Source organism: Heteronotia binoei, chromosome 6 (genome assembly GCF_032191835.1).
Source record: "Heteronotia binoei isolate CCM8104 ecotype False Entrance Well chromosome 6, APGP_CSIRO_Hbin_v1, whole genome shotgun sequence".
NCBI lineage: Eukaryota > Metazoa > Chordata > Lepidosauria > Squamata > Gekkonidae > Heteronotia > Heteronotia binoei.
In genome coordinates, this window is record NC_083228.1 from 137,489,544 (window position 1) to 137,509,502 (window position 19,959).

The 19,959-nt window shown below is 47.4% G+C and overlaps 1 protein-coding gene across 1 annotated transcript in view; it reads right to left on the bottom strand.

The window, feature by feature from the left end:
• The window catches only part of LOC132574456 (cytochrome P450 2J2-like), a 45,296-nt gene extending 28,893 nt beyond the window's left edge, over positions 1–16,403 (bottom strand). The window contains exons 1-4 of the mRNA XM_060242811.1: positions 16,236–16,403; positions 7,110–7,272; positions 5,978–6,127; positions 1,822–1,982 (exon numbers count right to left, since the gene is read on the bottom strand). Of these exons, the coding sequence (XP_060098794.1) occupies positions 1,822–1,982; positions 5,978–6,127; positions 7,110–7,272; positions 16,236–16,403 (642 nt within the window). The remainder of the gene's footprint in view (positions 1–1,821; positions 1,983–5,977; positions 6,128–7,109; positions 7,273–16,235) is intronic.
• Positions 16,404–19,959: the final 3,556 nt, after the last annotated feature.

Below are 19,959 nucleotides of genomic sequence, written 5' to 3' on the forward strand. Positions count from 1 at the left end.
GAATATGTGTGTTTGATGTGTTGGTATGTTTGTGGAAGAGCACCTCATTTCGTTGCTCTCTTTTTGTGGAGAACAATGACAATAAATCAATCTATCTATCTATCTATCTATCTATCTATCTATCTATCTATCTATCTATCTATCTATCTATCATCTATCATCTATCATCTATCTATCTATCTATCTATCTATCTATCTATCTATCTATCTATCTATCTATCTATCTATCTATCATCTATCTATCTATCTATCTATCTATCTATCTATCTATCTATCTATCTATCTATCTATCTATCTATCTATCTATCTATCTTCCAGGAGGGACCTGGAGAGATTTCACTTTTTAGGATGATCTCTAGATGACCAAGATCAGTTCTCCTAGAGAAAATGGCTGCTCTGGAGGGTGGACTCTACGGCATGGCTGAGGTCCCTCCCCTCCTCAAACCCCTCCCTCTCCAGGCTCCGCCCCCAAAATCTCCACCTATTTCTCAACTCAGAGTTGGCAGCCCTAATAAATACCCATAGAACTTTATGGTGTCTATTCAGCGAATATCTTCCATCCCCCTCCCCCAGCAGTGTTCCCTCGAAGCTGAGTTAGTGTGAGCTAGCTCACAGGGTTTTTTTAGCCTCCAGCGCACCCATTTTTTACTTAGCTCAGGGGAAATGGCCCCAGAGCAAGCTTATTTATGCAGTAGCTCACAACTTTAATGCCAGTAGCTCACGATATAGAATTTTTGTTCACAAGATGCCACAGCTTAAAGGGAGCACTGCCCAGTACCCTTTTCTACATGCCTCCATGGTAGGGTTGCCAAGTCCAATTCAAGAAATATCTGGGGACTTTGGGGGTGGAGCCAGGAGACTTTGGGGGTGGAGCCAGGAGCACGGGTGTGATAAGCAGAATTGAACTCCAAGGGAGTTCTGGCCATCACATTTAAAGGGACAGCACACCTTTTAAAATGCCTTCCTTCCATAGAAAATAATGAAGGATAGGGGCACCTTCTTTTGGGGCTCGTAGAATTGTACCCCTGGTCCAATACTTTTGAAACTTGGGGGGCATTTTAGGAAGAGGCACTAGATGCTATACTGAAAATTTGGCACCTCTACCTCAAAAAACAGCCCCCCCCAGAGCCCCCGATACCCGCGGATCAATTCCCCATCATTCCTTATGGGAATTGTTCATGGAGGTGCATAATGGCTGTGGGGGTGGGGCTTCCCCCGCCAGCCAGCTGGCTGGGGGAGGGGGGAAGCCTGTAAAACCGGGGGATCCCCCGCTGGGACCTGGGGATTGGGAAGCCTACTCCATGGATGGGCTATTTTCAGAAAGAAGCAGGGGTGGAATTCTAGCAGGAGCTCCTTTGCATATTAGGCCACACACCCCTGATGTAGCCAATCCTCCAAGAGCTTACAAGACTCTTTTTTTTGTAAACTCTTGGAGGATTGGCTACATCAGGGGGTGTGGCCTAATATGCAAAGGAGCTCCTGCTAGAATTCCACCCCTGGAAAGGAGTACAAATTCATGTTCTGTTCAGATAAAGAAGCAGAGATTTAGTTAAGAGTTAATGTCAAGTACCCAGCTTGCCGGGAGGAAAGTGTAGATGACTGGGAAAGGCAATGGCAAACCACCCTGTAAAAATAAGTCTGCCGTGAAAACGTTGTGATGCAACATCACCCCAGAGTAAAAAATGACTGATGCTTGCACAGGGGACCTTTCCTTTCCTTTCCTAATGTCAAGGGGTATACTCGATGGGTGAATTTTGGGGAGGGCTTTGGGAGACGAGACATGTCCGATGCAGTAGGAGAAAAAAAAAGAAGGCAACTTACAACATGGAAAAGGGTGCCTGAAAAATTTACAAGATCAAATAAGGCATCTCTCAACTTGTGGAATTCTTCATCTCCAACTGAAAACCGCTGACCAAAGGTGAGAGCACAGATCACATTGGTAACACAATTAGTGATGAGTAACATAGCGTCAACTGGTTGGCCTGAAAAATAGAATAAGTAACGCTCATATTAATATAGATTCTGACAGGGCTTTTTTTTTTTGTCGATAAAGCCCAGCAAGAAATCATTTGAATATTACGCCACACACCACTTACATTACCATTGTTTCGCACAGGGCTTTTTTGTTGAAAAACCCAAGCAGGAACTAATTTGCAAAGTAGGCCACACCCCCTGACATCAAGGCAGCCGGAGCTGCTTTCCAGATTTTAAAATAAATAAATAAATGGATAAATAAATAAAGCCCTGGATTCTGGGGGGGTTTTTTGGTTAATATTAAAAGCAGGGTTACAAGTGGAGCTCAGTTTGGTGTAGTGGTTAAGTGTGCGGACTCTTATCTGGGCGAACCGGGTTTGATTCCCCACTCCTCCACTTGCACCTCCTGGAATGGCCTTGGGTCAGCCATAGCTCTGGCAGAGGTTGTCCTTGAAAGGGCAGCTGCTGGGAGAGCCCTCTCCAGCCCACCCACCTCACAGGGTGTCTGTTGTGGGGGAGGAAGGTAAAAGAGATTGTGAGCCACTCTAAGACTCTTCGGAGTGGAGGGTGGGATATAAATCCAATATCTTCATCTACCTTACAGGGTGTCTGTTGTGGGGGAGGAAGGGAAAGGAGATTGTGAGCCGCTCTGAGACTCTTCGGAGTGGAGGGCGGGATATAAATCCAATATCTTCTTCTTCTTCCAATATCTTCTCAGGGAAATGAGGCTACTGGACTCTATTTTTTTTATTATTATTATTTGAAAGCAAGTTGGTGAGGGGTCTGGAGAGACCAAGTCCAACGTGGAAAGGCTGAAGGAGCAGGGCGTGTTTAGCCAAGAGAGGAGACAACTGAAAGGTGATATGATCCCCATCTTCAAGTACTCGAAGCGCTGTCATATAGAAGATGGTGCAGAGTGGTTTTCTGCGGCCAGAACCAACAGATTGAAATTAAATCAGAAGAGTTTTCGACTAAACCTTAGGAAGAGCTTCCTGACCATTAGAGTGTTTCCTCAGTGGAACAGGCTTCCTCGGGAGGGGGTGGGCTCTGCTTCTTTGGAGATTTTTAAACAGGGGCTAGATGGCCGCCTGACAGCAATGCTGATTCTGTGAGCTGAGGCACATCATGAGAAGGAGGGCAGGAGGGGTTGCATCAGTGCTTCGTTCTTGTGGCCCTTTCTTACATGCCCAGGGAAATGCTGTTCACTATTGGGGGGGGGGGGGAGAAAACAATTTTCTCCAGGCCAGTTTGGGCTGGGATACTGGAAGGGGTTTTTTTGTTTGTTTGTTTGGGGGGGGTTGCCATCTTCTGGGCATGGAGCAGGGCTCACTGGGGGTGTGGGGGAAGGTATTTGTGAATTTCCTGCATTGTGCAGAGAGTTGGACAACATCAGGGGTAGGGAACAGTGGCTCTCCAGATTTTTTTTTGCCTTGCTGGCTGGGGCTGATGGGAGTTGTAGGCAAAAAACATCTGGAGAGCCACGGTTCCCTACCCCTGGACTAGATGACCCCGGAGGTCCCTTCCAACTCTATGATTTACCTTAAAACCTTTAGGTGCAACACAAGTTGAGAAGATAACTGTACTTAATTTAACACATCAGTAACTGGTACCATCAAACCTGACTTCCAGCCGAAGCATCTCACTGATTAGTTAGAATGGGTTTATTATTTTCTCCTTTCCAAAGGAAAGCCTTTATAATGCCTTTCTCAGTGTGGCCACTCATATTTAACTTACAGTCCACCCACACCCCCAAGATCTTGTTCACACACGCACTGCTATCCAGAAACATATCCCCCATCCAATATGTCCATTCCTCATTTTTGTTACCCCGATGTTGAACTTGGCACTTATCCTTGTTTAAATTGCATCTTGTCCACTTCTGCCCACTTCTCCAGTGTGTTCAGAGCTCGCTGGATTCTATCTCTATCTTCTGGTGTGTTTGCTGTTCCTCCCGTTTTGGTGTCATCTGTAAATTTAATGAGTAGCCCCTCCACACTCTCATCCAGATCATTGATAGACTGAAAAATACCAGGCCCAGAACCGAGCCCTATGGAACCCCATTGGACACCTTCCACCATTCAGATGAAATGCCATTGACAACTACCCTTTGGCTATGGTTCTCCAACCAGTTCCCTATCCACCTAACTATCCTAGGCTGGTTTCACACTGTGAAATTGGTGTGATATTATCCCATTGGGAAAACCCCTGCTTCAGTCTAATCCATTTCCGGGCTATCAGACAGCCACTGTTGAAGCGGCAGTTAGTGGTTGCCCATTCACACTGCTAGTGTGGCTCAACCACAGACCCACTGCAGAAAGGGATGTGTTGTTTTGTTTTTTTTTAAAGTCCCCCATATGTGTGCTCAAGCAGAGAAGCGCATAAGCACACCTCAGAGAGGGGTTGGGGGGGGGGGAACCAACTGTGCCGGAAACGGCTTGTTGTGATCACACAGCTCTTCCACGTATGAGTTGCGCTGGGGCACTCAGACAGCAACCGATTATGTGACCTACATCCAGTTCAGGGGGATGATACCGGGAAATTCCAGGTAGCTTTTTGATGTGGATACGAGGCGTCTGGAGACGGGGTGAGAACAGGTGCGGCTCAGAGGGCAGATGTGCTTGTGTGATCGCATGCTTTTAATCCAAATGGGAAGCAGGGGTAGGACGGACCAGATCTCCTGTGTGAAACCACCCCTAGAGTCCAATCCACAGTCTTCTAGTTTACCCATCAGAACATCATGGGGACCCCTGTCAAAAGCTTTACTGAAATCCAGGTTTAAACAACAACAGGATTGCCTTGATCCAGTAAGCTCGTCACTTGATCAAAGAAGGGAATGAGGTTGTTCTGGCAGGACCTGTTGAGGACAAATCCATGTTGACTTCCCCAGGTCAACAAGTTGTCCTTTAAGTGCTCACAGACTGATCCCTTTGAAACCTGCCCCAGTATCTTCCCTGGGACAGAGGTCAGACTGACTGGCCTGTAGTTTCCTGGGTCATCCCTCCTCCCTTTTTTCAAAAATTGGGATAACATCTGCCCTGCTCCAGTCTTGTGGCACATCTCCTGTCTTCCAAGAGGCTCTTCAAGCTCTCTAGAAAAGGCTCTTCAAGCTCTCTAGAAAGTTCTCTTAGCACTCTTGGGTGCATACCATCTTGCCCAGGGGTAGTACCGGCTCTAGGGCGCATGGCACCCCAGGCAGGCTTCCTGCCTGCTGCCCTCCACCACCTGCCACAGCACCACAACGCAGTGCCACCCTTCGTCACGCACACACACACAGTGCCCTCACATATCTGAAGAAGATTGCTCTTCGCATATCTGAAGATTTTTTTGTTGTACCGAGTCTCCCTAGCCAGCTTTAGTTCACTGTGAACTTTGGCCTCTCTGATGGCTGACCTAAAGTGCTGAGAAACATGGAGATACTCTTCTTTAGATGTATGTCCTTGCCTCCACTTCTTGAAAATTGCCTTTTTCTCCCTTAGCGGATCACGTCTGAAGTTCATAAACTGAAGAAGCACCGCGAATTTTGGTGCGATTCATGGTGCCTCGCGGCTCTTCACAAGAAAGAGTTGAGCAGCAGGGAGCTCCCCACAGTTGAAATGGCTCAGTGCCTGATGACAGAGTTCTTTGTTCATCCACACTAGCTTCTAGGATTCCCTACCATGTTTCCTTCTTTGGTGGGATAGTGATGACTTGAGCTTGCAAGAACTCTTGTTTTAGGAAAGCCCACCCCTCACTTTCCTTCTTGCCCATGGAATGATTCTCATCATGCCTCTGAGTTCTTGCCCATGGAATGATTCTCATCATTCTCATCATGCCTCTGAGTTTATTGAAGTCTGCCCTATTGAAGTTTGCCCTACGGAAATCTAACATATGTGTGTGGCTACATACTTTCCCGGTCCCTGACAGCAAAATGAATCCTAGCAGGGCATGACCACTGCCCCCTAAGGTCCTCACCACCTTAGACAGATAGGAACAAATTATGGAGTAATGTCCAAGTAATACATACCTTTTGCATCTGCAAAGGTCTGAGCAAGCTGATGGGCCTCCTCTTCTATTTGGTGCTCTATGCCTTTCTTCCCCAGCCCCAGCTTCCGCAGGGTAACTAGCCCAAACTTCCTTTGTTGTCTCCAGGTGTGGCCATTTGACAATATAATACCTGAAGATATCAGTGAACAATTATAACAACAATTCATGTCAAACATTTCAGGCAGGGCCACTGAACAAAATTCAAGGGGCCCAATTCAACCGGAGGGCTCCTGGAGCCAGTATCAGGCTGGATTTATCCAACTGCAAGCAAGCTTTGTTTTCAAAGATTTCAGGTTTTCACGGCTGGTAACATCATTGGGGTTTGTAGAATCTTTCGGGCTCAAGTGTCGTGTTCTACTGGAGAAAGTTTTCCTTCCAGACGTTTCGTTCTCAGCTGCGGAGAACATCCTCAGTGGCGTTGCAGCCGGAGCAGGTGCTCTGACCTTCTTGGCTGCTCAACGCACAGCAGCCAAGAAAGTCAGAGCGCCTGCTCCGGCTGCAACGCCACTGAGGATGTTCTCCACAGCTGAGAACGAAACGTCTGGAAGGAAAATTTTCTCCAGTAGAACACGGCACTTGAGCCCGAAGGATTCTACAAACCCTAAAGCTTTGTTTTGTTATGAAATTTGGTTTGGATCATGGTCATGGTGGTTCTCAGCAGCCCTAGCTTTAGGTTATTAGCCGATAAAGTCCAGATGAAATGTCTTTGCGTTCCTGGGCATTCCAGAAGTACCAATAAGGGATGGGCACAAACCGGCTGATGAACTACAGTTTGTTACAAATTTCAGCTGGTTCACGGTTCGCAAACTGAAGTTCATGAACTGAAGAACCACCACGAATTTTGGTGCAATTCATGGTGCCTCGTGGCTCTTCACAAGAAACAGTTGAGCAGCAGGGAGCTCCCCACAATTGAAATGGCTCAGTGCCTAATGACATAACATTCTTCAGAGCTAGTGTTACTTCCAGTGGTCACTGAAAGGATATCTCAAGCTTGCCAAACATTTACTTTTCTGTTTACAGGTTGGGTTTTATTTTTTGTTTTGTATGGCACTCTTCTGGGATTTCTCTGGGAAGAAAACAATGAAAACTTTTACCTCTTCTCAAGAAATTACCTTTTTGTTTTCCGAAGGCTTCAAAGAAGGGCGACACTGGTCGCTCATCAAAATCTGCTGAATGGTTGATTGTAGCTTCTTTTACTGCTTCGAATCCAGACATTACCACCACAGGCAAGCTCCCTGCCCATATGGTGTAAACGTTTCCATATTGCTTTGCTAGCTGTCATTGGGACCAAAAGAGAGATGTGTTACCCTCAAGCAAAGGAGATGATTCCAAATGGCTACTGATATTTCACCCTCCCTTGCAGGATTTCCCTTTCTCTTCTTTTTGACTGAGCAGCCCCCTTTTCCCTTTTTCTTGTATGTTTTTCTCTGATTGCCCCACCCAGTTGTTTGGATATATATTGTTAGATGATGATCCAGTCTAGATAACTGAAGGGAGAGAGTAAAATCCTTCTTTTTGTTCTGGTTTGATAATGGCACACGAGAGACTGTTGGTAATTCAAAAATAGCAAAGTTTTATTTCCCTTTATGGGGGGGAGTCAGGTTGGAATCAGGTGTAGGTCTTATGAGATGAACAGGCAACAGGAATGAGCTAACTTTGTATAGAAATAAATTCCAGATAATTTGTCACAAACAAGTAACTGTCTCTATTATTCAGACAGGTCTTTACAACTTTAGGAGAAAGACTTCTTGGCAGTCCCTGCTTAACTTCACAAACATAAGCTTCTTTGCATCTCAGACACCTATGTTGGTGAAGGCAGGAACATTCAAACAAGTTCCAATTTCCTTCCTTATCCACAGGCTAGGTAGGGATCACTCCCATCTTTTAGCAACTCTTTCCCTCAGACTTGTTAGGGATGAGTTAAGCCTCACACTTCCCTAACTCAGGATCCTTCTTGATCCTCTCTCAGGGTGTTTTTACATTCAGTTTGATCCAGAGTTTTAGAGTCTTCAAATCGCCTGCCACCGTTCCACTTTAATTATTTTCCTTTGACTTGTGGATTTGCTCTGCTCATTTTGCGTAGTCAAACTTTTATATTTCCTGCTGAAAGCGTTTCAATTTGGGGGGGGGGGGTCTCTGATCAGAGGGCAGATGGAATACCAGTGCTTAGTTAAATGTATACGATTGCTTGGAAATTGTGTCAACACTGCAAAAACAATACACATTTAAATTACAAGAGGAGGCAAGCAATGATATGTAAAAATGTCAAGTGCTGTCAGTTCTCATCCAAATTACTGCACCTTGTGGCTTTTGAAGGAGTCTTTTAAAATGCATGAAAACTTCTACAATACAAGTTTGAAAAGCCTGTAGACAAATGACGGGATCAAAACTAGTTTTGAGAAAAACGTTGCAGCAGCAGCACTGGAACTCATCTCACCGAAACAAATTGGGGGGGGGATGGTGGCTCAGTGGTAGAGCATCTGCTTGGGAAGCAGAAGGTCCCAGGTTCAATCCCCGGCATCTCCAAAAAAGGGTCCAGGCAAATAGGTGTGAAAAACCTCAGCTTGAGACCCTGGAGAGCCGCTGCCAGTCTGAGTAGACAATACTGACTTTGATGGACCGAGGGTCTGATTCAGTATAAGGCAGCTTCATATGTTCCTATATATGGGGAGGGACAGTGGCTCAGTGGTAGAGCATCTGCTTGGTGAGCAGGAGGTCCCAGGTTCAATCCCCGGCATCTCCAACTCAAAAGGGTCCAGGCAAGTAGTCGTGAAAAACCTCAGCTTGAGACCCTGGAGAGCCGCTGCTAGTCTGAGTAGACAATACTGACTTTGATGGACCGAGGGTCTGATTCAGTAGAAGGCAGCTTCATATGTTCATATATGTTCAAATATAGATGCTTCGGGCAGCAATGATGCAAAACAGTTGTGAGAGCATTAGGTAATGTAAAAGGTGAGTTTCCAATGCGGTGATAGAGAGTCACAAACCGTCAGTGTAAAAACACCCTCAGTTTGTTAGCCTTGCTTTCCAGTCAACTGTCAGTTCTTAAGTGTCACTCCTAACTGACACTCTCGACTGAAGAATTCCATCTGCATCCCCCATCATTCAGGGTTCTCAGACTCAGTTACAGCAATAACCATTCAATGTTCATCACAGAAATAGTGATCTTTCCCTCCCTCAGAATAACAATAAATCCAAACATATCGTGACAATTTTAAAGCACATGTTCAGAATTGCTAACAAAAAGTGAACGGAAAATAAATCTGAATGATAACATCACTGTGCACAGCCCCAATGGCTGCCTCATCTCAGGATATTTCTGTTGCAAACCTATGCAGATCAACGACTTGATTGGCATATAACGTGTCCTTACGATGTACTTTGTGACTGATGAACATGCTAATGTTAATGCTGCATTTGGAACATCAGTTCTTCAGCTTTCTGTTTCCTAAGGCAATTTGCGTGTATCATTAGGACTGTCACTCACAGAAACACCATGATGGATGGCCAAGATTACAAGGGAGGAAAACCTGCAACAACTATTTTACACGTTGTTTGTGCACCACCTACCCACCTTTTCTAGTGTGATTTCTTTGACTTGAGCATTGATACAAAGCTAGAGAAGAAGAAGAGGAGGAGAAGGAGGAGGAAAGGGTTGCCAAGTCCAATTCAAGAAATATCTGGGGACTTTGGGGGTGGAGCCAGGAGACTTTGGGAGTGGAGCCAGGAGACATCAGGGGCAGAGCCAGGAACAAGGGTGTGACAAGCATAATTGAACTCCAAGGGAGTTCTGGCCATCACATTTAAAGGGACAGCACACCTTTTTAAATGTCTTCCTTCCATAGGAAATAATGAAGGATAGGGCCACCTTCTTTTGGGGCACATAGAATGGGGACCCCCTGGTCCAATCGTTTTGAAACTTGGGGGTACCTTGGGGAGAGGCACTAGATACTATACTGAAAATTTGGTGCCTCTACCCCAAACAACAGCTCCCCCAGAGCCCCTGAAACCTCCAGATCAATTCCCCATTATACCCTATGAGACTTGATCTCCACATAGGGAATAATGAAGTGCTCAGTGGAGGTTTCCCTCCCCCCACTCCCATTTCTGGTGACTCTGAAGTGAGGGACTGGCATCTCTACTCACAAGTTGCTGCCAGCTTCTTCAAATTAACACAGACACCCCATCCCAAGAGGAAGCATTTCCAATCTGAGACTGAAGCCTCTGGAGGGGGAAAGTCACATGGTCCTCTGGGGCTGTGGCTTCCCCCCCACCAGCCAGCGGTCCGGGGGTGGGAAGGAGCCTGGGAAAGCGGAAGAACCCCCGCTTGGACCTGGGAATTGGCAAGCCTAGAGGAGGAAGAGGAAAAGATGGGATTTATACCCCGTCCTTCAGTATCCAAAGGAATCTCAGAGCTGCTTACAATCTCTTTTCCCTTCCCCCATGGTGTGAGGGAGGTGTTGAGCAGAACAGCTCTGAGAAAGTCATGGCTGACCCAAGGTCACACCAGCAGGTATACACAGAGGAGGAGCAGTGAACCAAACCTGGTTCTCCCAGATAAGAGTCCGCGCACTTAATCACTACACCAAACTGGTTCTCTAGGTAATGAAGAAACTGAGAAGACAAGACTCACTAAAAAAGAAAATAATGCTAGGAAAAGTTGAAGAGAGTAGGAAAAGAGGAAGACCAAACAAGAGATGGATTGGGTCTGCGGCGGAACCGGCCCGATTCTGCCTTCAGACCCGGTCCCGTCGGCTCCCTATGGAGTCGCCAACTCCTGGAGGGAGCTATTTCTCCTCCTGCCCCTTGGGCGCGCTGCCACCACCTGCTCAGTCCCGGGGTTCAGATTGAGAGGAACAGGACTCCCAATCCCCCTCTCCAGCTGTGAGGCCAGGCCTCAAGGTCCTCTGCCACCCTGCACTTGGGTTTCACAGAGACCTCAGCGCTTCTTTGGGGCACCCCTGGAGGATTGGCACCTTATCCAACTGCATGCCTTCCCCCTTCCCCGGGGCCCCCTACTCAAAAACAGCGTGGTCTAAAGCGGTCTGGGGATCTATGTGGTACAGAGTTTGACTGCCAGCATTTTAAACAGAAAAAACATTTATTTAAAAGGGAAAAGGATATGGAAAGAAAAACAAAACAAAAACAGTTGCATCTACAAAATTAGCACAGCACAGCACAGCACAGCAAACAGCATAACAAAGAAAAGTTGATTATAAACGCATCCGGCTGGCCCTGATCTAAACTTGCCCTGTCTTGTGAAGTACTTACTTAGTCTGCCTGCCTGGAGGCCTCATTTTCCTGAGCAGGCCTCCCCCACAGGCAGGAGCCTCCATTGCTCACCACATGCTCGCTCGAGCCCCAGTTCAAATCTCGCTGCTCTTCCTGCCTAACACATGCAAGGAACAACAGCACTTCCTGCCTCTCTAGGGGATCTTCCCCCTAGCGTTGTTGGTTTGGCTCTGGAAGGGGGGGGGGGAGTGAGGGGAAGGCTACAAAGCCTGCTGAATGGATTTACTGATCCCTGCCTTTTTGGATGAAGCACCAACACTCTCAGATGGCGTTTCTCCACACGTCCCCCTCCTTAAATTCTGAGCCGGAGGGGTTGCCTCCTACAGAGGTGACCCCGTAGCAGAATCCAAACAAACAAGGAGAAACCCATTAACCCAAAATATTACACAAACATTCAGGTATTTCTCCAATAATACACAAAGTCCAGCACCCTAGGTGCCCATGTCCTTTCTGGACAAAACGTTGCATTGCTGCATGCAGAAGGAATGTCCAGTCTTTAAGATGTACTCCTCCATCTCCCAGGACCACCTCTGGAGTTTGGTGCTCTCCCTCCGTTGCTGCTGTTGCTGGGGTGAGTGGTCCATCAAAGGAGGAAATTCCTGGCCCCACATATGGGGTTGGAAACTGCCCAGTTCCCACACAGTTGCTTCTTTATCCCTCATTGGTGGAATGTTCCCTCTGTCCACTCTGACCTCCCAGAAACCCACCTCTGGGGCTCCAAACAATTGCTGTCCCAGCTTCTTTGTGTCTCCTTCCTTCCTACCTCTATGCAACACCATGGACCTTGCAGAGACTGGCTGTGGTGCATCCACCTGCACCACTTGAACTGCCTTTCCCATTTTCTCCATAGCTACCACATAAGTAGCATCGCCCAGGTCATCCACAATCACATGGGGTCCCTCCCATTCCACTTTCCATTCACCAGTATGAAGGGGCAGGAAATCCATCACCCTATCCCCTGTCTCAGCTTCTGAGAACTCCACTTTCTGGTCCCTTGCCACCTCACACAGTGGTTCCAGCCTAGGGTCACTTTGAACCTCAGACAGGAACATTTCTGGCTCCCCCAGACTTCCTATCATCTGTTCCTTCAAGCCACCCCTAGTCCCACTGTTTCCAGAACACCCAGCCAACGTTTGATCTGGGTTCTCCGCCCCCTCAGTTGGTTTTTCAGTGTCAGCCAACTGAGCTCCTTCCTGCCTGGAACGCTCCACAGCATCCTGCTGCCCTTGTGGAAATTGGCACCCCTCTTCCCATTGGGCACACCCTCCTGCAGGGTTTGAGACAGGCTGGTCCTCCCCCTCCCTGGTTGGTGGTGAGGTGGCTTCCCTAACGTTGCCTTCCTCCCCCCACCTTCCCCTGAGGGTTTGGCTTGGGTTCTCAGTCCCCTCGGTCGGTTTTTCAGCACTACCCAACTGATGATGATGATGATGATGATGATATTGGATTTATATCCCGCCCTCCACTCCGAAGAGTCTCAGAGCGGCTCACAATCGCCTTTACCTTCCTCCCCCACAACAGACACCCTGTGAGGTGGGTGGGGCTGGAGAGAGCTCTCACAGCAGCTGCCCTTTCAAGGACAACCTCTGCCAGAGCTATGGCTGACCCAAGGCCATGCCAGCAGGTGCAAGTGGAGGAGTGGGGAATCAAACCCGGTTCTCCCAGATAAGAGTCAGCACACTTAACCACTACACCAAACTGGCCCCCTTCCTGCCTGGAAGGTCCCACAGCTTCCCAGGATTCCTGTCTGCCCTGCTTCAAGACGACCTGTTTTGAGAGCGTCTCGGACGATCCCACTTCCTGATCCACAGCTACTTGGTGAACCGGTTCCAACCTAAGGCCGCTCCGGACCCCCTTCTGGAACCGCTCCCGTCCCCCCAAGCCTTCAGCTATGTGCTCCTCTGAGCCCACATTAGCCTTGCTGCTCTCAGAACCTCCTGTGAAATCTCCACTCTCCACCTCGGTCTCTTCAGGATGCACATCCTTTACGCTAGACAGGTTCCCTTCCTCGCTAGGAACATCCACAGCCTCTTGCTGCACTTGGGGAAAGCTACACCCCTCTTCCCCTTGGGAACACCCTACTCCAGGGCTTGAGATAGGCTGGTCCTCCCCCTCCTGGGTGACTGCCCTCTCTTCGTCCTCAGTAACCTGGGTTATTTCCCCCTCCCTGGTTGGTGGTGAGGTGGCTTCCTTAAAGTTGCCTTCCTCAACCCACTTTCCTCTGAGGGTTTGGCTGCGGGGTACAGCCTTGATAGAGTACTGGCCAACCACCAAATCCCGGCCCAATAACACTGGAACTGTTTGTTCCTTCATTACCCCACATTCAGAATAGGATTTACCTTCTTGTGGAGCCAAACCCCTGAACTGCTTTCGGGAGTGGTCTGGCCCCAGTTTAAACCTTTTAAATACAGTGGCTTTATAGGCCGCAAAAGTTATCCCCCCATCTTCCATAGGCATGCTGTGATAGATGGCTGAGAGTTCTCCAGTCAGGATGCTACAGAGGTAAGACATATAGTCTTCCTCTGCAATCCCCCACTGTTTGGCTGCCCTCTCAAAGTTGGAGAGGTATGTGGAGGGGTCTTCTCCCTCTTGGTACACTGCAAAGTCCTTGGGGGTGACTTGGATCTCTTTGCTTAGTTCAGCTTCCAGACGTAGCACCTCAAGCTCATGGCGACGTTGCTCTTCCTGCTCCCGTCGGTGGAGCTCAGCTTGTCTCAGCTCCCTCTCTGCTTGTCTTTCCTCTCTCTCTCGTTCCTCCTGTCTGCGGACTGCATCCCTCTCTGCTTGTCGTTCCTCTCTCTCTCGTTCCTCCTGTCTGCGGACTGCATCCCTCTCTGCTTGTCGTTCCTCTCTCTCTCGTTCCTCCTGTCTGCGGACTTGGTCCGCCTTGATACGCATTCTCTCCAGTTCCATCTGTAGCTGCAAGATTACTTCTGACTGGGTGGGGGCCACTTTTGCAGGGGCCCCTGCATGCTCAAGATGCTCCAACAGGAGGACTTGCATATCTACTACAGTCAGGTTGTCACACTCCAGTTCTTGCTTTGCGCACTCTTCCTGGAGCTGTGGCTTTGTCATCTTCAGGATTTCCAGTTTCTTAGCACGCTCCATCCTAACTAGCTAAACTTTCCCTACTCCAGTTGACCCGAAAAGAAAACAAAACCGCTGTTGCTTCCTCTGGGTGCTTGCACGTATCAAAAAGCAAAAATGCCTGGCCAATCAAGTTCTCTGTTTGTTCTCATCCCACCGCTGCCGCCAAGTGTGGCAGAACCGGCCCGATTCTGCCTTCAGACCCGGTCCCGTCGGCTCCCTATGGAGTCGCCAACTCCTGGAGGGAGCTATTTCTCCTCCTGCCCCTTGGGCGCGCTGCCACCACCTGCTCAGTCCCGGGGTTCAGATTGAGAGGAACAGGACTCCCAATCCCCCTCTCCAGCTGTGAGGCCAGGCCTCAAGGTCCTCTGCCACCCTGCACTTGGGTTTCACAGAGACCTCAGCGCTTCTTTGGGGCACCCCTGGAGGATTGGCACCTTATCCAACTGCATGCCTTCCCCCTTCCCGGGGCCCCCTTCTCAAAAACAGCGTGGTCTAAAGCGGTCTGGGGATCTATGTGGTACAGAGTTTGACTGCCAGCATTTTAAACAGAAAAAACATTTATTTAAAAGGGAAAAGGATATGGAAAGAAAAACAAAACAAAAACAGTTGCATCTACAAAATTAGCACAGCCCAGCACAGCACAGCAAACAGCATAACAAAGAAAAGTTGATTATAAACGCATCCGGCTGGCCCTGATCTAAACTTGCCCTGTCTTGTGAAGTACTTACTTAGTCTGCCTGCCTGGAGGCCTCATTTTCCTGAGCAGGCCTCCCCCACAGGCAGGAGCCTCCATTGCTCACCACATGCTCGCTCGAGCCCCAGTTCAAATCTCGCTGCTCTTCCTGCCTAACACATGCAAGGAACAACAGCACTTCCTGCCTCTCTAGGGGATCTTCCCCCTAGCGTTGTTGGTTTGGCTCTGGAAGGGGGGGGGAGTGAGGGGAAGGCTACAAAGCCTGCTGAATGGATTTACTGATCCCTGCCTTTTTGGATGAAGCACCAACACTCTCAGATGGCGTTTCTCCACAGGGTCAATAAAGGAAACTATGACCTTCAGTTTGCAAAACTAGAGCAAGGCCCTGGAGGCTATTAATTCATAGGGTCACCATAAGTTGGAAGCTTATATAATATATAACACACAGTGAAGAAAGCAGGAGTCAAGTTGCACCTTTAAGACCAACCAAGTTTTATTCAGAACTTAAGCTTTCGTGTGCTAAAAACACACTTCTTCAGACGAGGGGGATCAGGTATAGTGGGCTGAAATGCATGCAGTTTTTTGATTAAGAGGGCAAATTGGCTGGGATCACATGGTGGAACTGTGGCAATTTAGAAGGCTATTTGGCCTGGATAACCATAAAAGGTAATAAAAGTTTCCTGCCAATTGGTGTTTCTGCAAATGTAGGTAAGTCACAAAAGGACATGTATTTCCTAGTTGTAGTTCCTAATTTACTTCTTGACATCAATCAATCCGAAGAAGTGTGCTTTTAGCACACGAAAGCTTACGTTCTGAATAAAACTTGGTTGGTCTTAAAGGTGCGACTTGACTCCTGCTTTGTTCAAACCGCTTCAGACCAACATGGCTGCTTGGATCTATCTACACAGTGAAGAAGCTGAAGGACGATGCTTTCCATCCTTTTGGCATGTGACCAGGCCTCCTCTTGAAAGGAGGGACCATAGTGCCTCTTTCTTTCTGGAATCCCTCAAACTTTCCTGAGGTCCACCTGTTGCAATTCAGAACTCAAATGTGTGTCTGCCCTGCTGGAAAGACATCTGTTTCAAATACCTTTCTGCCACAGGAGGAACAGAATTCAAAACGTCCTCCATCGATCCTCTTACTCGGCAAGAATTTTAAGACATACCTTAATGAAAGTATCCAGAGAAAAGTTTATCAATATCCGCCAAACGCTTCCAATGATAGGAAGCCGAAGAGGCCCTGGAGGATAGTTCTTGTGTGACCAGAGTTGTTTCAGAAAGTGCAGGATCACAGCACTCGTGAGCACCGCTATCAAAGTTCCCGATATCCACATTATCCTGTCTTTTTTCCGCTCTGTTTTTGAAGCTTTCTGGTATTATCGGAAGCCTTTTCTCTAGTAGTTCTTTGCTTTCATCAGGGATGTTGCAGCTTCTCTTGTTTTTTTCCACTCCCTGCTAACACCCTTTTATACATCCTAGTTATTAACAGTGATGTAGAACCTCCTTACGCCATCACAACATTGTCTTGGCATGGATTGTGGTGTCACATGTAGCTATTGACACATTCATTCTAATACGCAGTTGTGACAGGCCTTTTCTACCAGCTGAGGAGACCAGCACAGCTTGCTATGATTTGTGGGGGGGGGGGGGGGGACCAAGTTTGTTTTAAACTATAAGCCTTCCCCTCAGGTGTTCTGAAAATAGCAAGTGTATAGGAAGGGGTTCGCTACCACCAGGTGAGTTTTTTGGTGCACAAATACAATATGGAGATCACTGAGGTGGGATTTGTATAAAAACAATAGAGAAGATGTATGTATTTGCAGCTCGATTTCCAAGAACACTTCAGCAGCATGGGTCTCCAGGTAGACAAAGCAGAAACCTGACGGAGGCACATCAACTTGAGCTAGTTATGGCTTCAGAGAGCAGTTTGAATTTTTCTTTCAATCTTTTAGGCACAAACACAGCTTTTAAAGAACAGCCACATAGGGTTGCCAGACACGCCCCCCCCCTCCCGATGGAAGTAGGGGTTCTCCACTGCCAGGATCCACCTCCCCACTGCCAATCATCTGGCTTCTCTTATGTTCTTATGTTCAACATCCCGGACATTGATGACATTACTTCCATAAGAACATAAGAGAAACCATGTTGGATCAGACCAATGGCCCATCCAGTCCAACACTCTGTGTCACATAAGAACATAAGAGAAGCCATGTTGGATCAGGCCAGTGGCCCACCCAGTCCAACACTCTGTGTCACATAAGAACATAAGAGAAGCCATGTTGGATCAGGCCAATGGCCCCTCCAGTCCAACACTCTATGTCACATAAGAACATAAGAGAAGCCATGTTGGATCAGGCCAATGGCCCCTCCAGTCCAACACTCTATGTCACATAAGAACATAAGAGAAGCCATGTTGGATCAGGCCAATGGCCCATCCAGTCCAACACTCTGTGTCACATAAGAACATAAAAGAAGTTGAATCCTCTCACATACACAGGATTCCACCAACACCAGCCTACCCTTTCCCAAAAGTATGATCAAATGGTACCAGTTCTGCTCATGACCAGAGACAGGTCTAACAACTGGGCACTCTGTGCTCTTACAGAGGAAGAGAAGACCTCTCTGCTACACTACCAGGCCGTCTACAAAAATTGTGAATAAATTGTGAACTAATTCTACCAACTCTTCACTAATACATCAGTAATATCCATACGATATAGAGCAGGGGTGGCCAACGGTAGCTCTCCAGATGTTTTTTGCTTACAACTCCCATCAGCCCCAGCCATCAGCCATGCTGGCTGGGGCTGATAGGAGTGGTAGGCAAAAAACATCTGGAGAGCTACCGTTAGCCACCCCTGATATACAGCACTGCACCCTGGTGAAATTGACAAAAGGTGATGCTGTGAATACTAGAAATGTGGGTGTTCCATCATAAATTCATTTCTCCTAATTTTTGGAATTCATGTTATGAGGGCACTGCTTTGCTTTGTAATCAGCTGTTGAAAAAGACTCTGAAACTAGCTCCGATATCGGTTGCCAGTCAGCTGATACCATCATGACGGCAAGTCCCTTAGGAGCACTATATTGATACAATATCTTGGACATTAACGCTATTAGTGACATAGGTGGATAGTCATTATTTTCGAGAGAGCTTTCCCACTTTTGTCACTCTTGACTTGTGTGCGAGATTATGATATAGTGCCTGAATCATTTAGAAGAAGAAGAAGATATTGGATTTATAGCCTGCCCTTGACTCCGAATCTCAGAGCGGCTCACAATCTCCTTTCCCTTCCTCCCCTACAACAGACACCCTGTGAGGTGGGTGGGGCTGGAGAGGGCTCTCACAGCAGCTGCCCTTTCAAGGACAACCTCTGCCAGAGCTACGACTGACCCAAGGCCATTCCAGCAGGTGCAAGTGGAGGAGTGGGGAATCAAACCCTGTGAGGTGGGTGGGGCTGAGAGGGCTCTCACAGCAGCTGCCCTTTCAAGGACAACCTCTGCCAGAGCTCTGGCTGACCCAAGGCCATTCCAGCAGGTGCGAGTGGAGGAGTGGGGAATCAAACCCTGTGAGGTGGGTGGGGCTGAGAGGGCTCTCACAGCAGCTGCCCTTTCAAGGACAACCTCTGCCAGAGCTCTGGCTGACCCAAGGCCATTCGAGCAGGTGCAAGTGGAGGAATGGGGAATCAAACCCGGTTCTCCCAGATAAGAGTCTTCACAAACTGCTACACCAAACTGGCTCTCCACACCAAATGTATACCTTTTTGTATAAATCTATTGATTATAGCATACTTTACATTTTATGGATATTATTGATGTGTTATTGAAGAGTTGGTAGAATTTGTTCGCATTTTATTCACGGTGGTTTTTGTAGACCCTTGGATTCCAGATCCACTGTGGTCTTTTGTTGTCTGTAACAGTACCGGGCAGAGCTAGCCTTCGGACTGCCTGCAGTTTTGCAGAGCCAGACCAGAGCTCACCCTGAGGCAGAACTTAACTTCCTTTTGGAAGGAGGAAGGAAGGAATGAACTTTATTACAGTCATAGACCAATATAAAAACTACAACACATCATATAAAACCCTCCTAAAATACCTAAGATAGTATAAAATACCCTCCTAAAAAAACATAAAATACTTGAACATTTCCCCACCTATACAATCCAAGATAACTAAAATATAATTTAACCAATTTTAAAATTCAAGTCAGTTCCAATTTATATAAATCCTTTAAATCAGAGTATATAAAAACATTTATAAACTAAAATTCCAAGAGGTCATACAAGACATGCAGTTTCTTGTTTCTTAGTATCACGATCCTGTGAATTTAGGGGGAGGTGTTTGTGAGTTTCCTGCATTGTGCAGGGGGTTGGACTAGATGACCCTGGTGGTCCCTTCCAACTCTAGGATTCTATGAAATTGGGCTCTCCTTTCTTGGTTAATAAACAGAGGCTAGATGGCCATCTGACAGCAATGAAGATCCTGTGACTTTAGGGGGAGGTGCTTGTGAGTTTCCTGCATTGTGCAGGGGGTTGGACTAGATGACCCTGGAGGTCCCTTCCAACTCTAGGATTCTATGATCTATGATCTATGATCTATTCTATGATCTTCTATGATCTATGGAACTTCACAAGATAATGGCAAAATTTGGCTATCTGTCTAGAGATAGTTGGACTTGCATCCACCAAAAGTTTCTCCAAACATGCCTCATCCGCGTCTGCCATTGGTTTAACTACAAACGGGGAAACAAACCTATCCCTCTGTACTTGGTGGAAAGGGCATCGAAAAAACATATGGGTCATCGACTCCACCTCTCCCATAGCACAAGGACAGCGTCGGTCTTCATACGGGACTTTTCTATATTTCCTTTTGCTTTGCTTCCCTCCAAAATTCCAT